Here is a 16034-nt window from a genome sequence, read left to right on the forward strand (position 1 = left end):
CAGTCCGATGATGCTGAGACACCGCCCCAGACTATGATGGACCCTCCACCTCCAAATCGATCCTGCTCCAGAGTACAGGCCTCGGTGTAACGCTCATTCCTTCGATGATAAACACTAATCCGACCATCACCCCTGGTGAGACAAAACTGCGACTCATCAGTGAAGAGCACTTTTTGCCAGTCCTGTCTGGTCCAGCAATGGTGGGTTTGTGCCCATAAGTGACGTTGTTGCCAGTGATGTCTGGTGAGGACCTGCCTTACAAAAGGCCTACAAGCCCTCAGTCCAGCCTCTCTCAGCCTAATGCAGACAGTCTGAGCACTGATGGAGGGATTGTGCGTTCCTGGTGTAACTCGGGCAGTTGTTGTTGCCATCCTGTACCTGTCCCGCAGGTGTGATGTTCCGATGTACCAATCCTGTGCAGGTGTTGTTACACGTGGTCTGCCACTGCGAGAACGATCAGCTGTCCGTCCTGTCTCCCTGTAGCGCTGTCTTAGGCGTCTCACATTACGGATATGGCCACATCTGCAGTCCTCATGCCTCCTTGCAGCATGCCTAAGGAACGTTCATGCAGATGAGCAGGGACCATCGGCATCTTTGTTGTTTTTCAGAGTCAGTAGAAAGGCCTCTTTAGTGTCCTAAGTTTTCATAACTGTGACCTTAAATGTCTACCGTCTGTAAGCTGTTAGTGTCTTAACGACCGTTCCACAGGTGCATGTTCATTAATTGTTTATGGTTCATTGAACAAGCATAATGAAGATCTGTGAAGTTATTTGGATTTGTACGAATTATCTTTGAAAGACAGGGTCCTGAAAAAGGGACACTTCTTTTTTTGCTGAGTTTATTTTTCTTAACTTCTTAAAGCATTGTTGGTTAAGGGCTTGTAGTGCTACTTTTGACCAGAGCCCTACATCGACCTTAAATTCTCCATCTGAATCTATCCATACAGCCTTTACATTGATATCACTAACAGCCCCTGAGAGAAGCTATTCTTACACCCCCTCTGTATGTTAATTTCCTTGCCTCCTGCGCTGCGATTGGATGCCAGGAAATGCATTAAAATAATACCTTTAGATGGATCCAGGCTGCAGAGGCGAGCGAGGCTATGCTGGAGAGGGGCTACATCCCAAATGGCCCCATATATCTCCTATATAGTGCACTACTTATGACCCCTGGAATAGATAGAACGTAGCTCAGAGATTTAACATTCAAAATGGGTGAATCATTCCTTTTTAAAGGGAAAAAAATCATAAGATTTCAAACAACACTTGAACCCAAGAGGTGTGAAGTGACGCAGGAGGTGTTGCAGCCAGGAGGCTTCCTGTTAGAGCTAGCTGCTATTTCAGGAAGATTCACAGACCAAGGGATTTAAATGGAAAGAAATAGCCTAAATAATGTCAGGTTGACAGGCCCTCATGATGTAATGGGAGGTATTAATGTCAGGTTGACAGGCCCTCATGATGTAATGGGAGGTTTTAATGTCAGGTTGACAGGCCCTCGTGATGTATCAGGTTGACAGGCCCTCATGATGTAATGGGAGGTATTAATGTCAGGTTGACAGGCCCTCATGATGTAATGGGAGGTATTAATGTCAGGTTGACAGGCCCTCATGATGTAATGGGAGGTATTAATGTCAGGTTGACAGGCCCTCATGATGTAATGGGAGGTATTAATGTCAGGTTGACAGGCCCTCATGATGTAATGGGAGGTATTAATGTCAGGTTGACAGGCCCTCATGATGTAATGGGAGGTATTAATGTCAGGTTGACAGGCCCTCATGATGTAATGGGAGGTATTAATGTCAGGTTGACAGGCCCTCATGATGTAATGGGAGGTTTTAATGTCAGGTTGACAGGCCCTCATGATGTAATGGGTATTAATGTCAGGTTGACAGGCCCTCATGATGTAATGGGAGGTATTAATGTCAGGTTGACAGGCCCTCATGATGTAATGGGAGGTTTTAATGTCAGGTTGACAGGCCCTCATGATGTAATGGGAGGTTTTAATGTCAGGTTGACAGGCCCTCATGATGTAATGGGAGGTTTTAATGTCAGGTTGACAGGCCCTCATGATGTAATGGGAGGTATTAATGTCAGGTTGACAGGCCCTCGTGATGTAATGGGAGGTTTTAATGTCAGGTTGACAGGCCCTCGTGATGTAATGGGAGGTATTAATGTCAGGTTGACAGGCCCTCATGATGTAATGGGAGGTTTTAATGTCAGGTTGACAGGCCCTCGTGATGTATCAGGTTGACAGGCCCTCATGATGTAATGGGAGGTATTAATGTCAGGTTGACAGGCCCTCATGATGTAATGGGAGGTATTAATGTCAGGTTGACAGGCCCTCATGATGTAATGGGAGGTATTAATGTCAGGTTGACAGGCCCTCATGATGTAATGGGAGGTATTAATGTCAGGTTGACAGGCCCTCATGATGTAATGGGAGGTATTAATGTCAGGTTGACAGGCCCTCATGATGTAATGGGAGGTATTAATGTCAGGTTGACAGGCCCTCATGATGTAATGGGAGGTATTAATGTCAGGTTGACAGGCCCTCATGATGTAATGGGAGGTATTAATGTCAGGTTGACAGGCCCTCATGATGTAATGGGAGGTATTAATGTCAGGTTGACAGGCCCTCATGATGTAATGGGAGGTATTAATGTCAGGTTGACAGGCCCTCATGATGTAATGGGAGGTATTAATGTCAGGTTGACAGGCCCTCATGATGTAATGGGAGGTATTAATGTCAGGTTGACAGGCCCTCATGATGTAATGGGAGGTATTAATGTCAGGTTGACAGGCCCTCGTGATGTAATGGGAGGTTTTAATGTCAGGTTGACAGGCCCTCATGATGTAATGGGTATTAATGTCAGGTTGACAGGCCCTCATGATGTAATGGGAGGTATTAATGTCAGGTTGACAGGCCCTCATGATGTAATGGGAGGTATTAATGTCAGGTTGACAGGCCCTCGTGATGTAATGGGAGGTTTTAATGTCAGGTTGACAGGCCCTCGTGATGTAATGGGAGGTTTTAATGTCAGGTTGACAGGCCCTCGTGATGTAATGGGAGGTATTAATGTCAGGTTGACAGGCCCTCGTGATGTAATGGGAGGTTTTAGGTGTCAGGTTGACAGGCCCTCATGATGTAATGGGAGCTTTTAATGTTAGGTTGACAGGCCCTCATGATGTAATGGGAGGTATTAATGTCAGGTTGACAGGCCCTCATGATGTAATGGGAGGTATTAATGTCAGGTTGACAGGCCCTCGTGATGTAATGGGAGGTATTAATGTCAGGTTGACAGGTCCTCATGATGTAATGGGAGGTATTAATGTCAGGTTGACAGGCCCTCATGATGTAATGGGTGGTATTAATGTCAGGTTGACAGGCCCTCATGATGTAATGGGAGGTATTAATGTCAGGTTGACAGGCCCTCATGATGTAATGGGTGGTATTAATGTCAGGTTGACAGGCCCTCATGATGTAATGGGAGGTATTAATGTCAGGTTGACAGGCCCTCATGATGTAATGGGAGGTTTTAATGTCAGGTTGACAGGCCTTCATGATGTAATGGGAGGTATTAATGTCAGGTTGACAGGCCCTCATGATGTAATGGGAGGTATTAATGTCAGGTTGACAGGTCCTCATGATGTAATGGGAGGTTTTAATGTCAGGTTGACAGGCCCTCATGATGTAATGGGAGGTATTAATGTCAGGTTGACAGGTCCTCATGATGTAATGGGTGGTATTAATGTCAGGTTGACAGGCCCTCATGATGTAATGGGAGGTTTTAATGTCAGGTTGACAGGCCCTCATGATGTAACGGGAGGTATTAATGTCAGGTTGACAGGCCCTCATGATGTAATGGGAGGTTTTAATGTCAGGTTGACAGGCCCTCATGATGTAATGGGAGGTTTTAATGTCAGGTTGACAGGCCCTCATGAGGTAATGGGAGGTATTAATGTCAGGTTGACAGGCCCTCGTGATGTAATGGGAGGTTTTAGGTGTCAGGTTGACAGGCCCTCATGATGTAATGGGAGCTTTTAATGTTAGGTTGACAGGCCCTCGTGATGTAATGGGAGGTATTAATGTCAGGTTGACAGGCCCTCGTGATGTAATGGGAGGTATTAATGTCAGGTTGACAGGTCCTCATGATGTAATGGGAGGTATTAATGTCAGGTTGACAGGCCCTCATGATGTAATGGGTGGTATTAATGTCAGGTTGACAGGCCCTCATGATGTAATGGGAGGTATTAATGTCAGGTTGACAGGCCCTCATGATGTAATGGGTGGTATTAATGTCAGGTTGACAGGCCCTCATGATGTAATGGGAGGTAGTAATGTCAGGTTGACAGGCCCTCATGATGTAATGGGAGGTATTAATGTCAGGTTGACAGGCCCTCATGATGTAATGGGAGGTATTAATGTCAGGTTGACAGGCCCTCATGATGTAATGGGAGGTTTTAATGTCAGGTTGACAGGCCCTCATGATGTAATGGGTGGTATTAATGTCAGGTTGACAGGCCCTCGTGATGTATCAGGTTGACAGGCCCTCATGATGTAATGGGAGGTATTAATGTCAGGTTGACAGGCCCTCATGATGTAATGGGAGGTATTAATGTCAGGTTGACAGGCCCTCATGATGTAATGGGAGGTATTAATGTCAGGTTGACAGGCCCTCATGATGTAATGGGAGGTATTAATGTCAGGTTGACAGGCCCTCATGATGTAATGGGAGGTATTAATGTCAGGTTGACAGGCCCTCATGATGTAATGGGAGGTATTAATGTCAGGTTGACAGGCCCTCATGATGTAATGGGAGGTTTTAATGTCAGGTTGACAGGCCTTCATGATGTAATGGGAGGTATTAATGTCAGGTTGACAGGCCCTCATGATGTAATGGGAGGTATTAATGTCAGGTTGACAGGTCCTCATGATGTAATGGGAGGTTTTAATGTCAGGTTGACAGGCCCTCATGATGTAATGGGAGGTATTAATGTCAGGTTGACAGGTCCTCATGATGTAATGGGTGGTATTAATGTCAGGTTGACAGGCCCTCATGATGTAATGGGAGGTTTTAATGTCAGGTTGACAGGCCCTCATGATGTAACGGGAGGTATTAATGTCAGGTTGACAGGCCCTCATGATGTAATGGGAGGTTTTAATGTCAGGTTGACAGGCCCTCATGATGTAATGGGAGGTATTAATGTCAGGTTGACAGGCCCTCATGATGTAATGGGAGGTGTCCGTTTACAGGCCTTCTACTTGGTGACTTCAAGGTGCAGTCAGTCAATAATGACCTCCATAGAGAATGGATGCTAAGTGTGTTTTATTGATCAGATCTAATAGTAGCATATGAGAGAGAGGCTGTGCCTTGGTACTGTACAGTGTATAGGTCTAATGGCAAGGGAAATGAAGATCAATCCTGACTAGAAATGAAGCTTTCATGTCCTGCTTTTCCATACGCTTCTATGTCTTCCATTCCATCACTTGTTACTTGAGGAACAGAGCCATAAGCAATATCCATCTGAGGAGGAAGAGATATGGTAAGGAAATGGTTCAAGGGGATTGGATCAGATTATTGTAGGGGGTTAAACATCGCTGTAGGAAGCTCGGACGTTGACCTGAGCTGACCCTGGGGATTGGATCAGATTGTTGTAGGGGGTTAAACGTCGCTGTAGGAAGCTTGGATGTTGACCTGAGCTGACCCTGGGGATTGGATCAGATTGTTGTAGGAGGTTAAACATCGCTGTAGGAAGCTTGGACGTTGACCTGAGCTGACCCTGTAGACTCCAGCTGCTGCATGTACAGTAAAATAAGCAGACGTGAGAGTTGGAGGCCCACAGCCTGACCATCTGCCAACAGATCCACAGATTCATGAATGTGTTAAACCATCAATTTGGCAGCGAGTTGAGCTGTGGTTCTGCTTCCTTGGAGACGAACGGTTTCTTTGGGTTGCTGTAGTCATTATATCTGCTGTCTGAAAGGTCTCTGACTCACTTCCTCACCTTCCCCGTCTCCTTGCCTAGTTTGCTGTAGGAGACCAATGCAAATTACAGTCGGCCTGGAAGTTATTTGTTTTATATCTAGTTTTTTAAATTTAACTAGGCAAGTCAGTTAAGAACAAATTCTTATTTACAATGACTGCCTACACCGGCTGTAATCGCTGCCAAAGGTGCCTCAACAAAGTACTGACAGTACAGAGTAAAGGGTCTGAATACTTATGTAAATGTGATATTTCCGGTTTTTTTTAAAATAGTTTTTAAATATAAATTAGCAAAACTTTCAAAAACTGTTTTTGCTTTGTCATTATGGGGTATTGTGTATAGATTGATGAGGGGGGGGGGGGGGGGGAACCAACAATTTAATCAATTTTAGAATAAGTCTGTAACCTAACCATGTGGAAAAAGTCAAGAGGTCTGAATGCTTTCTGAAGGCGATGTATGTGATAGGTCTACCATTTTGTAAAACACAACAAAGACTGCGGTCCCGGACAGCACATAAAAAAGACCCGTGCTTACTGGGCTGTAGCCTACCATGTCGGTGTAACTGATGTGAAATGACTAGCTAGTTACTGGGGTGTAGCCTACCATGTCGGTGTGACTGATGTGAAATGACTAGCTAGTTACTGGGCTGTAGCCTACCATGTCGGTGTAACCGAGGTGAAATGACTAGCTAGTTACTGGGGTGTAGCCTACCATGTCGGTGTAACCGAGGTGAAATGACTAGCTAGTTACTGGGCTGTAGCCTACCATGTCGGTGTAACCGATGTGAAATGACTAGCTAGTTACTGGGGTGTGGCCTACCATGTCGGTGTAACCGATGTGAAATGGCTAGCTAGTTAGTGGGGTGTAGCCTACCATGTCGGTGTAACCGATGTGAAATGACTAGCTAGTTACTGGGGTGTAGCCTACCATGTTGGTGTAACCGAGGTGAAATGACTAGCTAGTTACTAGGGTGTGGCCTACCATGTCGGTGTAACCGAGGTGAAATGACTAGCTAGTTACTGGGGTGTGGCCTACCATGTCGGTGTAACCGAGGTGAAATGACTAGCTAGTTACTGGGGTGTGGCCTACCATGTCGGTGTAACCGAGGTGAAATGACTAGCTAGTTACTGGGGTGTGGCCTACCATGTCGGTGTAACCGATGTGAAATGACTAGCTAGTTAGTGGGGTGTAGCCTACCATGTCGGTGTAACCGATGTGAAATGACTAGCTAGTTACTGGGGTGTAGCCTACCATGTCGGTGTAACCGATGTGAAATGACTAGCTAGTTAGTGGGGTGTAGCCTACCATGTCGGTGTAACTGAGGTGAAATGACTAGCTAGTTACTGGGGTGTGGCCTACCATGTCGGTGTAACCGATGTGAAATGACTAGCTAGTTACTGGGGTGTAGCCTACCATGTCGGTGTAACCGATGTGAAATGACTAGCTAGTTACTGGGGTGTAGCCTACCATGTCGGTGTAACCGATGTGAAATGACTAGCTAGTTACTGGGGTGTAGCCTACCATGTCGATGTAACCGATGTGAAATGACTAGCTAGTTACTGGGGTGTAGCCTACCATGTCGGTGTAACCGATGTGAAATGACTAGCTAGTTACTGGGGTGTAGCCTACCATGTCGGTGTAACCGATGTGAAATGACTAGCTAGTTACTGGGGTGTGTCCTACCATGTCGGTGTAACCGATGTGAAATGACTAGCTAGTTACTGGGGTGTAGCCTACCATGTCGATGTAACCGATGTGAAATGACTAGCTAGTTACTGGGGTGTGGCCTACCATGTCGGTGTAACCGAGGTGAAATGACTAGCTAGTTACTGGGGTGTGGCCTACCATGTCGGAGTAACCGATGTGAAATGACTAGCTAGTTACTGGGGTGTGGCCTACCATGTCGGTGTAACCGATGTGAAATGACTAGCTAGTTACTGGGGTGTAGCCTACCATGTCGGTGTAACTGATGTGAAATGACTAGTTAGTTACTGGGGTGTGTGTTTAATAGCATTTCAATCGGTGACGTCACTCGCTCTGAGACCTTGAAGTAGTTGTTCCCCTTGCTCTGCAAGGGCTGCGGCTTTTGTGGAGCGATGCTTCGAGGGTGGCTGTTGTCTGTGTGTGCAGAGGGTCCCTGGTTCGAGCCCAGGTAGGGGCGAGGAGAGGGACCGAAGCTGTACTGTTACATAGGCCCTCAATGGAATGTTCTGAATGCCCATCCGTGTGTTACGCCCACCGTCTGTAAAACAGGCCGTTACATTGGCTTTATTAGTCCTGATTCCTGTGACTAATCAATCTGGCTATTTAAACTCTGGATATCAGCTACCCAACTTTATCAGGAGGAGATATCCTGAGTCTGTTTGCATTGTGTTTACACAGCGGGAAATGCAGAAGTATTTTCTTTTTCGATATGATCAGCGTGTAACCACTTGAAACCACTGATTATAAAGGTTTCAGTCTCATTACTTTGTCATCCATTTTATCTCCAGCCTGAAGGCTACAGAAAATGCCACATACTCTTTCTACCTTATCCTATATCTACTACATGATTTATGTTAGATTCGTTTTTTGTCGTAATGTTGGTGGAGCGCTGCAGCGACCAATCTCTCCAACAGCACCCAGGAGAGGAGCGTTGGTAATGGACAAGATAAATATTTTGTGTCCCTGCCTTTGACAAAGTGGGCACTGCTTATCGCAGGGCGGCATCAGCGCTCACCTAAAAAGCCAATATGCCACTGGTTGAGAGAAATTGTCATTGTTTTTGGGCAGAATTATGTGAGGTTTTATGTGTTGTTGGGGGTGCGTCTTGGTCAGTTGAGCTCAGAAAATGTTGCCCTTGTCAATCTGCCTAATGAGAGGGCCGGCCCTGGTCTCACCTCATTCCTCTCATCTCTCTCTCTGTCAGAGCTCCCTGGTCTCACCTCATTCCTCTCATCTCTCTCTCTGTCAGAGCTCTCTGGTCTCATCTCATCCCCATCTCTCTCTCTGTCAGAGCTCTCTGGTCTCACCTCATTCCTCTCATCTCTCTCTCTCTGTCAGAGCTCTCTGGTCTCATCTCATCCCCATCTCTCTCTCTGTCAGAGCTCTCTGGTCTCACCTCATTCCTCCCATCTCTCTCTCTCTGTCAGAGCTCTCTGGTCTCATCTCATCCCCATCTCTCTCTCTGTCAGAGCTCTCTGGTCTCACCTCATTCCTCTCATCTCTCTCTCTGTCAGAGCTCTCTGGTCTCATCTCATCCCCATCTCTCTCTCTGTCAGAGCTCTCTGGTCTCACCTCATTCCTCTCATCTCTCTCTCTCTGTCAGAGCTCCCTGGTCTCACCTCATTCCTCTCATCTCTCTCTCTGTCAGAGCTCTCTGGTCTCATCTCATCCCCATCTCTCTCTCTGTCAGAGCTCTTTGTCTCATCTCATCCCCATCTCTCTCTCTGTCAGAGCTCTCTGGTCTCACCTCATTCCTCTCATCTCTCTCTCTCTGTCAGAGCTCTCTGGTCTCATCTCATCCCCCTCTCTCTCTGTCAGAGCTCTCTGGTCTCACCTCATTCCTCCCATCTCTCTCTCTGTCAGAGCTCTCTGGTCTCATCTCATCCCCATCTCTCTCTCTGTCAGCTCTCTGGTCTCATCTCATCCCCATCTCTCTCTCTGTCAGAGCTCTCTGGTCTCATCTCATCCCCATCTCTCTCTCTGTCAGCTCTCTGGTCTCATCTCATCCCCATTTCTCTCTCTGTCAGAGCTCTCTGGTCTCACCTCATTCCTCCCATCTCTCTCTCTGTCAGAGCTCTCTGGTCTCATCTCATCCCCATCTCTCTCTCTGTCAGAGCTCTCTGGTCTCACCTCATTCCTCTCATCTCTCTCTCTGTCAGAGCTCTTTGTCTCATCTCATCCCCATCTCTCTCTCTGTCAGAGCTCTTTGTCTCATCTCATCCCCATCTCTCTCTCTGTCAGAGCTCTCTGGTCTCATCTCATCCCCATCTCTCTCTCTGTCAGAGCTCTCTGGTCTCATCTCATCCCCATCTCTCTCTCTGTCAGAGCTCTCTGGTCTCATCTCATCCCCATCTCTCTCTCTGTCAGAGCTCTCTGGTCTCATCTCATCCCCATCTCTCTCTCTGTCAGAGCTCTTTGGTCTCATCTCATCCCCATCTCTCTCTCTGTCAGAGCTCTCTGGTCTCATCTCATCCCCATCTCTCTCTCTGTCAGAGCTCTCTGGTCTCATCTCATCCCCATCTCTCTCTCTGTCAGAGCTCTCTGGTCTCATCTCATCCCCATCTCTCTCTCTGTCAGAGCTCTCTGGTCTCACCTCATTCCTCTCATCTCTCTCTCTGTCAGAGCTCTCTGGTCTCACCTCATTCCTCTCATCTCTCTCTCTGTCAGAGCTCTCTGGTCTCACCTCATTCCTCTCATCTCTCTCTCTGTCAGAGCTCTTTGTCTCTCTCTCCCTCAGACCCCAATTCTCCTCAGGACACTTTATGTATTTCTCTGTTAGTCTCCACCTCTTCAGAGCAGCCAAAAGCTTTTTATTGGTCAGTCAGTCATCACTGGGCTGGTCCTGGCTGAGAGACAGAGGCTCCAGGCAGACAGCCGGGCCATTAGCTCTGCCCAGAGCCGACTAGAGATACTGGTCAGCTCTGGAAGCTAATGAGAGGATCCTGGGTAAAATACCCTCCTGCTGGAGAAAGGTTGTCTGTGATTGTGATGCGGTATGTTGTCTGAGTTCACACCTTTTTACTTTCATTGTTCGCTTCTGTCTTGGAGGAAAACCAGATGCTTTGGAGGTAACTGGTTTAGTTGTGGGGCAGGGAGTCAGGAACCAATATGCAGCCTTCATGCCATCCTCACCAAGGCACATTTTGAACATGTCTCTACCCTAACTGGGCGTCTGGATGCCTGGCTGAAACGTGTGGAAATGGCCTGTGTTGTCTCGTCTTATAGCTGCAGAAAGAGAAACCATAACGACAGGACAACATTTGAGAGGTGTTGCGTCATGTATGAACTGAACACTGATTGTCAATAATTTACCCTAGCTATCATACCTCACACAGTAGGCTTCGTCTTCAGATTACTTTCCCTGACATTCATTAGTTATGAATCTGTATCCAAATAAAAACGACATCTAAATGCTCCCCAAATATGATTTTTTTACCCCTTTTAATCACAAATTTCGGAGTATCCAATTGGTAGTTACAGTCTTGTCCCATCGCTGCAACTACCGTACGGACTCGGGAGAGGCGAAGGTCGAGAGTCCTCCGAAACATGACCTCGCCAAGCCGCACTGCTTCTTGACACAATACCCACTTAACCCAGAAGCCAGCCGCACCAATGTGTCGGAGGAAACACTGTACAGCTGACAACCGTGCATGCGCTCGGCCCGCCACAAGGAGCGTGATGGGACGAGGACATCCCAGGGAGCCAAACCCCTCCCCTAATCCGGATGACGCTGGGCCAATTGTGCCCCACCTCGTGAGTCTCGGTCGGCTGTGACACAGCCTGGAATCGAACCAGGATCTGTAGTGACGCAGCTATCACCGCTGCTCCCCAATGTTTTTAACAAGGCCTAGTAATCCCATCAGTATCCTCAAGTTTTCCTGGATTAGCCTACGTGACTGAGCTGTTCTACTGTACTATCTGGACAGCGTGTTACCGTGGATACAGGGGACTGACTGGAATTCTAGAACCCTGCTGAGCAACACGTGATTGTGATCATATGCTGGTGGACTGAGAGCTGGGATACGATGTGTCCTCAGCTAGCCTAGTCAATCTGACTGGGCCTTAATGACATTAGCAGATGTTGTTGTGTCTTCATGCTGTTTTGAGCTATTTTAAAACTCATTATCTGTTTCTCTCAAACTGTCAGTTCTATTAAAAATCTAAAGCTCAGAGGCAGGCAGATGCTGAAATGTCAGTCTGAGAAAGAAATGAGGATCTCCTTTCTGGTAATCTTTCCTCTGACAGTCGGGTAAATTCTAAAGTTATTGCCTACCCTTTCCTGAGAGGAATACCCATTCAACTAAATGTCTTCCTGTTCCATCTTCATTTCTCAACAGAGCTCTTTTCATTATGGAATCCCTTTGTGTCTTAATGAGGAAGAGAATGTAGAGATGATGATGATGTTACCGCAACAGAGATACTTAGAACCAGATCATTACTGTGGATGGGAACAGAATGACTTAACTTACTAATGTTGTCAAAGTATATAGTGTAGTTGTTACATACTAAGAAGGAACGTGTTCCCCACAGCTGATGTCTGTCCCTGTTCACCAGGGCCCGTGTCACAGCTGATGTCTGTCCCTGTTCACCAGGGCCCGTGTCACAGCTGATGTCTGTCCCTGTTCACCAGGTCCCGTGTCACAGCTGATGTCTGTCCCTGTTCCCCAGGGCCCGTGTCACAGCTGACGTCTGTCCCTGTTCACCGGGGCCCGTGTCACAGCCGACGTCTGTCCCCTGTTCACCAGGGCCCGTGTCTCAGCTGATGTCTGTCCCTGTTCACCAGGGCCCGTGTCACAGCCGACGTCTGTCCCTGTTCACCAGGGCCCGTGTCACAGCCGACGTCTGTCCCTGTTCACCAGGGCCCGTGTCACAGCCGACGTCTGTCCCTGTTCACCAGGGCCCGTGTCACAGCCGACGTCTGTCCCTGTTCACCAGGGCCCGTGTCTCAGCTGATGTCTGTCTGTCCCTGTTCACCAGGGCCCGTGTCTCAGCTGATGTCTGTCCCTGTTCACCAGGGCCCGTGTCTCAGCTGATGTCTGTCCCTGTTCACCAGGGCCCGTGTCACAGCTGATGTCTGTCTGTCCCTGTTCACCAGGGCCCGTGTCACAGCCGACGTCTGTCCCTGTTCACCAGGGCCCGTGTCACAGCCGACGTCTGTCCCTGTTCACCAGGGCCCGTGTCACAGCCGACGTCTGTCCCTGTTCACCAGGGCCCGTGTCTCAGCTGATGTCTGTCCCTGTTCACCAGGGCCCGTGTCACAGCTGATGTCTGTCCCTGTTCACCAGGGCCCGTGTCTGTCCCTGTTCCTCCCTGTGCGTCTTACGTGTTTCTTCACAGCACCTTGTTGATAGGAGCTGAATCTAGTTAATACTGTGTCAGTTAAAACAGGGCCTGTTACTGTGTGTGTTTCTCCAGACACATGACTAATGTGTTTTTGTCTCTTCCAGGCCTCCTTCCTCACCAAGAAGCTCAACATCACAGGGAAGAGGGTGAACCTGGCCATATGGGTAAGGCCTGCTCTCTCTCAGCGTGTCGGACACTCCTCTGGGTCCCAAATGGCATCCTGTTCCCTACATGGTGCACTGCTTTTGACCAGGGATCATATGGGGAACAGGATGTAGATCCCTTCATCTGCTTTGACTTCCTGTTCCTCCTCGAAGAAATGATATGGTCCTGCAGTGATCTCCCTCTGTCCAGTAACACATGGTCCTGCAGTGGTCTCCCTCTGTCCAGTAACACATGGTCCTGCAGTGATCTCTCTCTGTCCTGTAACACATGGTCCTGCAGTGATCTCTCTCTGTCCAGTAACACATGGTCCTGCAGTGATCTCTCTCTGTCCAGTAACACATGGTCCTGCAGTGATCTCTCTCTGTCCAGTAACACATGGTCCTGCAGTGATCTCTCTCTGTCCTGTAACATATGGTCCTGCAGTGATCTCTCTCAGTCCTGTAACATATGGTCCTGCAGTGATCTCCCTCTGTCCAGTAACACATGGTCCTGCAGTGATCTCCCTCTGTCCAGTAACACATGGTCCTGCAGTGATCTCTCTCTGTCCTGTAACACATGGTCCTGCAGTGATCTCTCTCTGTCCTGTAACACATGGTCCTGCAGTGATCTCTCTCTGTCCTGTAACACATGGTCCTGCAGTGATCTCCCTCTGTCCAGTAACACATGGTCCTGCAGTGATCTCTCTCTGTCCTGTAACACATGGTCCTGCAGTGATCTCTCTCTGTCCTGTAACACATGGTCCTGCAGTGATCTCTCTCTGTCCTGTAACACATGGTCCTGCAGTGATCTCCCTCTGTCCAGTAACACATGGTCCTGCAGTGATCTCTCTCTGTCCTGTAACACATGGTCCTGCAGTGATCTCCCTCTGTCCAGTAACACATGGTCCTGCAGTGATCTCTCTCTGTCCTGTAACACATGGTCCTGCAGTGATCTCTCTCTGTCCTGTAACACATGGTCCTGCAGTGATCTCTCTCTGTCCTGTAACACATGGTCCTGCAGTGATCTCTCTCTGTCCTGTAACACATGGTCCTGCAGTGATCTCTCTCTGTCCTGTAACATATGGTCCTGCAGTGATCTCTCTCTGTCCTGTAACATATGGTCCTGCAGTGATCTCTCTCTGTCCTGTAACACATGGTCCTGCAGTGATCTCTCTCTGTCCTGTAACACATGGTCCTGCAGTGATCTCTCTCTGTCCTGTAACACATGGTCCTGCAGTGATCTCTCTCTGTCCTGTAACACATGTTCCTGCCTCATTTGATGCAATAGGAACAGGAGTTTGTCATCCATTTTGATTTGAGTCAGTCTGTGTCAGGCAGAGAGAGATGCATCGTTTACATTATTTGGCTGAATCAGTCTGGCTTGCAGGTGTTTCTTCCTTCTTGTGTGTAATGTTGTTCTTGCCACCAATCTGTAGCCAGTCACTGTCCATGGTTAGTGTTTCAAACGGTCTTTTTCCAGAGGCTTGAACGGTGGTCTCTCTCTCTCTCTCTCCACCCCAGGATACAGCAGGTCAGGAGCGGTTTCACGCGTTAGGTCCCATCTACTACAGAGACTCCAACGGAGCGATATTGGTCTATGACATCACAGATGAGGACTCTTTCCAGAAGGTAGCTATAATCTCCTCGGGGGGAGAACAGCAGAGCTGTGTCTCAAAGAGCACCCTAATCCCTATACGATGCACTACATTTGACCAGGGCCCATAGGGAAACAGGGTGCTATTAGGAACACAGCCTCTGAAGAGAAGAACATAATTTCAAAAATGAGTTACATAGAAATGTCCAGATTATATTACTGAAATGTTTTCTATTGATTTACATATTCATATTTAATTTGCATCAGTGTCTCGTGTTCTAATGTTGAAATTTGTTTTCTTGAACTGTAAATCGATATGAAATGTAATGTTTTTTGCTTTGTAGGTGAAAAACTGGGTCAAAGAATTGAGGAAAATGTTGGGGAATGAGATTTGTTTATGTATAGTAGGTAAGTTATTGCAGACCATAGCTAACTTTTCACTTTTCAACACTTCTTATTTTATTGTTTGTCACATTTCACCCTGTAAATGGATCGATCTTGAAGGGGCGCAGAGAATTTTGTTTAGTTACGGGCCCTGCAATTAAATAGAAATCCTAATAATTTCATTATAATGTTGCCAGGATGTAGGGAGTCGAGAACATAGTTTGATTGTCTCAGATATTCTGTTGCCTCCAAATTTCAGTCACATAAGACAAGCTGTCAGACAGCTAAATGTGCTCCAAACACATCCCATTGCTCTCTCCCTCTGAAATGTCCAAACTAAAGCCTAGAACTTTCAACCCTGACGTTCACAAAGTTCTCTCCGACCAGCAGCTGTGGAACCTTTCAAATGCAGGACGAGCTGCACGGAGGAAATAATTGTTGACATTGTTGTGGTTACATCCTCCTCAATATTTATGTGATATCTTAACTAGAGCCCGACCCATATGGGAGTTTTGGGTCCGATACCGATTTTAGGGAGGCAACAGTCACCGATTTCGATATATATTGGTTTTTTAGAGGTGGAATGAAAAACACACTTTTTTTCTCGCAAATTGTGTTCTAAAGGTTTAACAGATACTCAAAATTATACTTTCTTAACGAAATATTAAAAATAACGCATCATTTAAGAACATTTTATTTGTTGTTTACAAGATGACAACCAAAAAGCTACTATATCCTAAATAAGTATGAAAGTAAATACAAAAACCGTTGTTCAGTTTATCTTCTTAGACAAATATTTAAGTTGTACCTATCTATGGCAGTGCATAAGAATACAGAGGTGTCTGTGCTGAAACACCACAAGCACACTAATTAACAAGGTCT

General features: G+C 47.0%; 1 protein-coding gene across 1 annotated transcript in view; it reads left to right on the top strand.

The window, feature by feature from the left end:
- The window catches only part of LOC129844899 (ras-related protein Rab-21), a 32642-nt gene that overhangs the window by 13032 nt on the left and 3576 nt on the right, over positions 1–16034 (top strand). Inside the window, exons 2-4 of the mRNA XM_055913067.1 lie at positions 13136–13195; positions 14696–14803; positions 15113–15176. Of these exons, the coding sequence (XP_055769042.1) occupies positions 13136–13195; positions 14696–14803; positions 15113–15176 (232 nt within the window). The remainder of the gene's footprint in view (positions 1–13135; positions 13196–14695; positions 14804–15112; positions 15177–16034) is intronic.

Source organism: Salvelinus fontinalis, unplaced genomic scaffold (assembly GCF_029448725.1).
Source record: "Salvelinus fontinalis isolate EN_2023a unplaced genomic scaffold, ASM2944872v1 scaffold_0247, whole genome shotgun sequence".
Taxonomy (NCBI): domain Eukaryota; kingdom Metazoa; phylum Chordata; class Actinopteri; order Salmoniformes; family Salmonidae; genus Salvelinus; species Salvelinus fontinalis.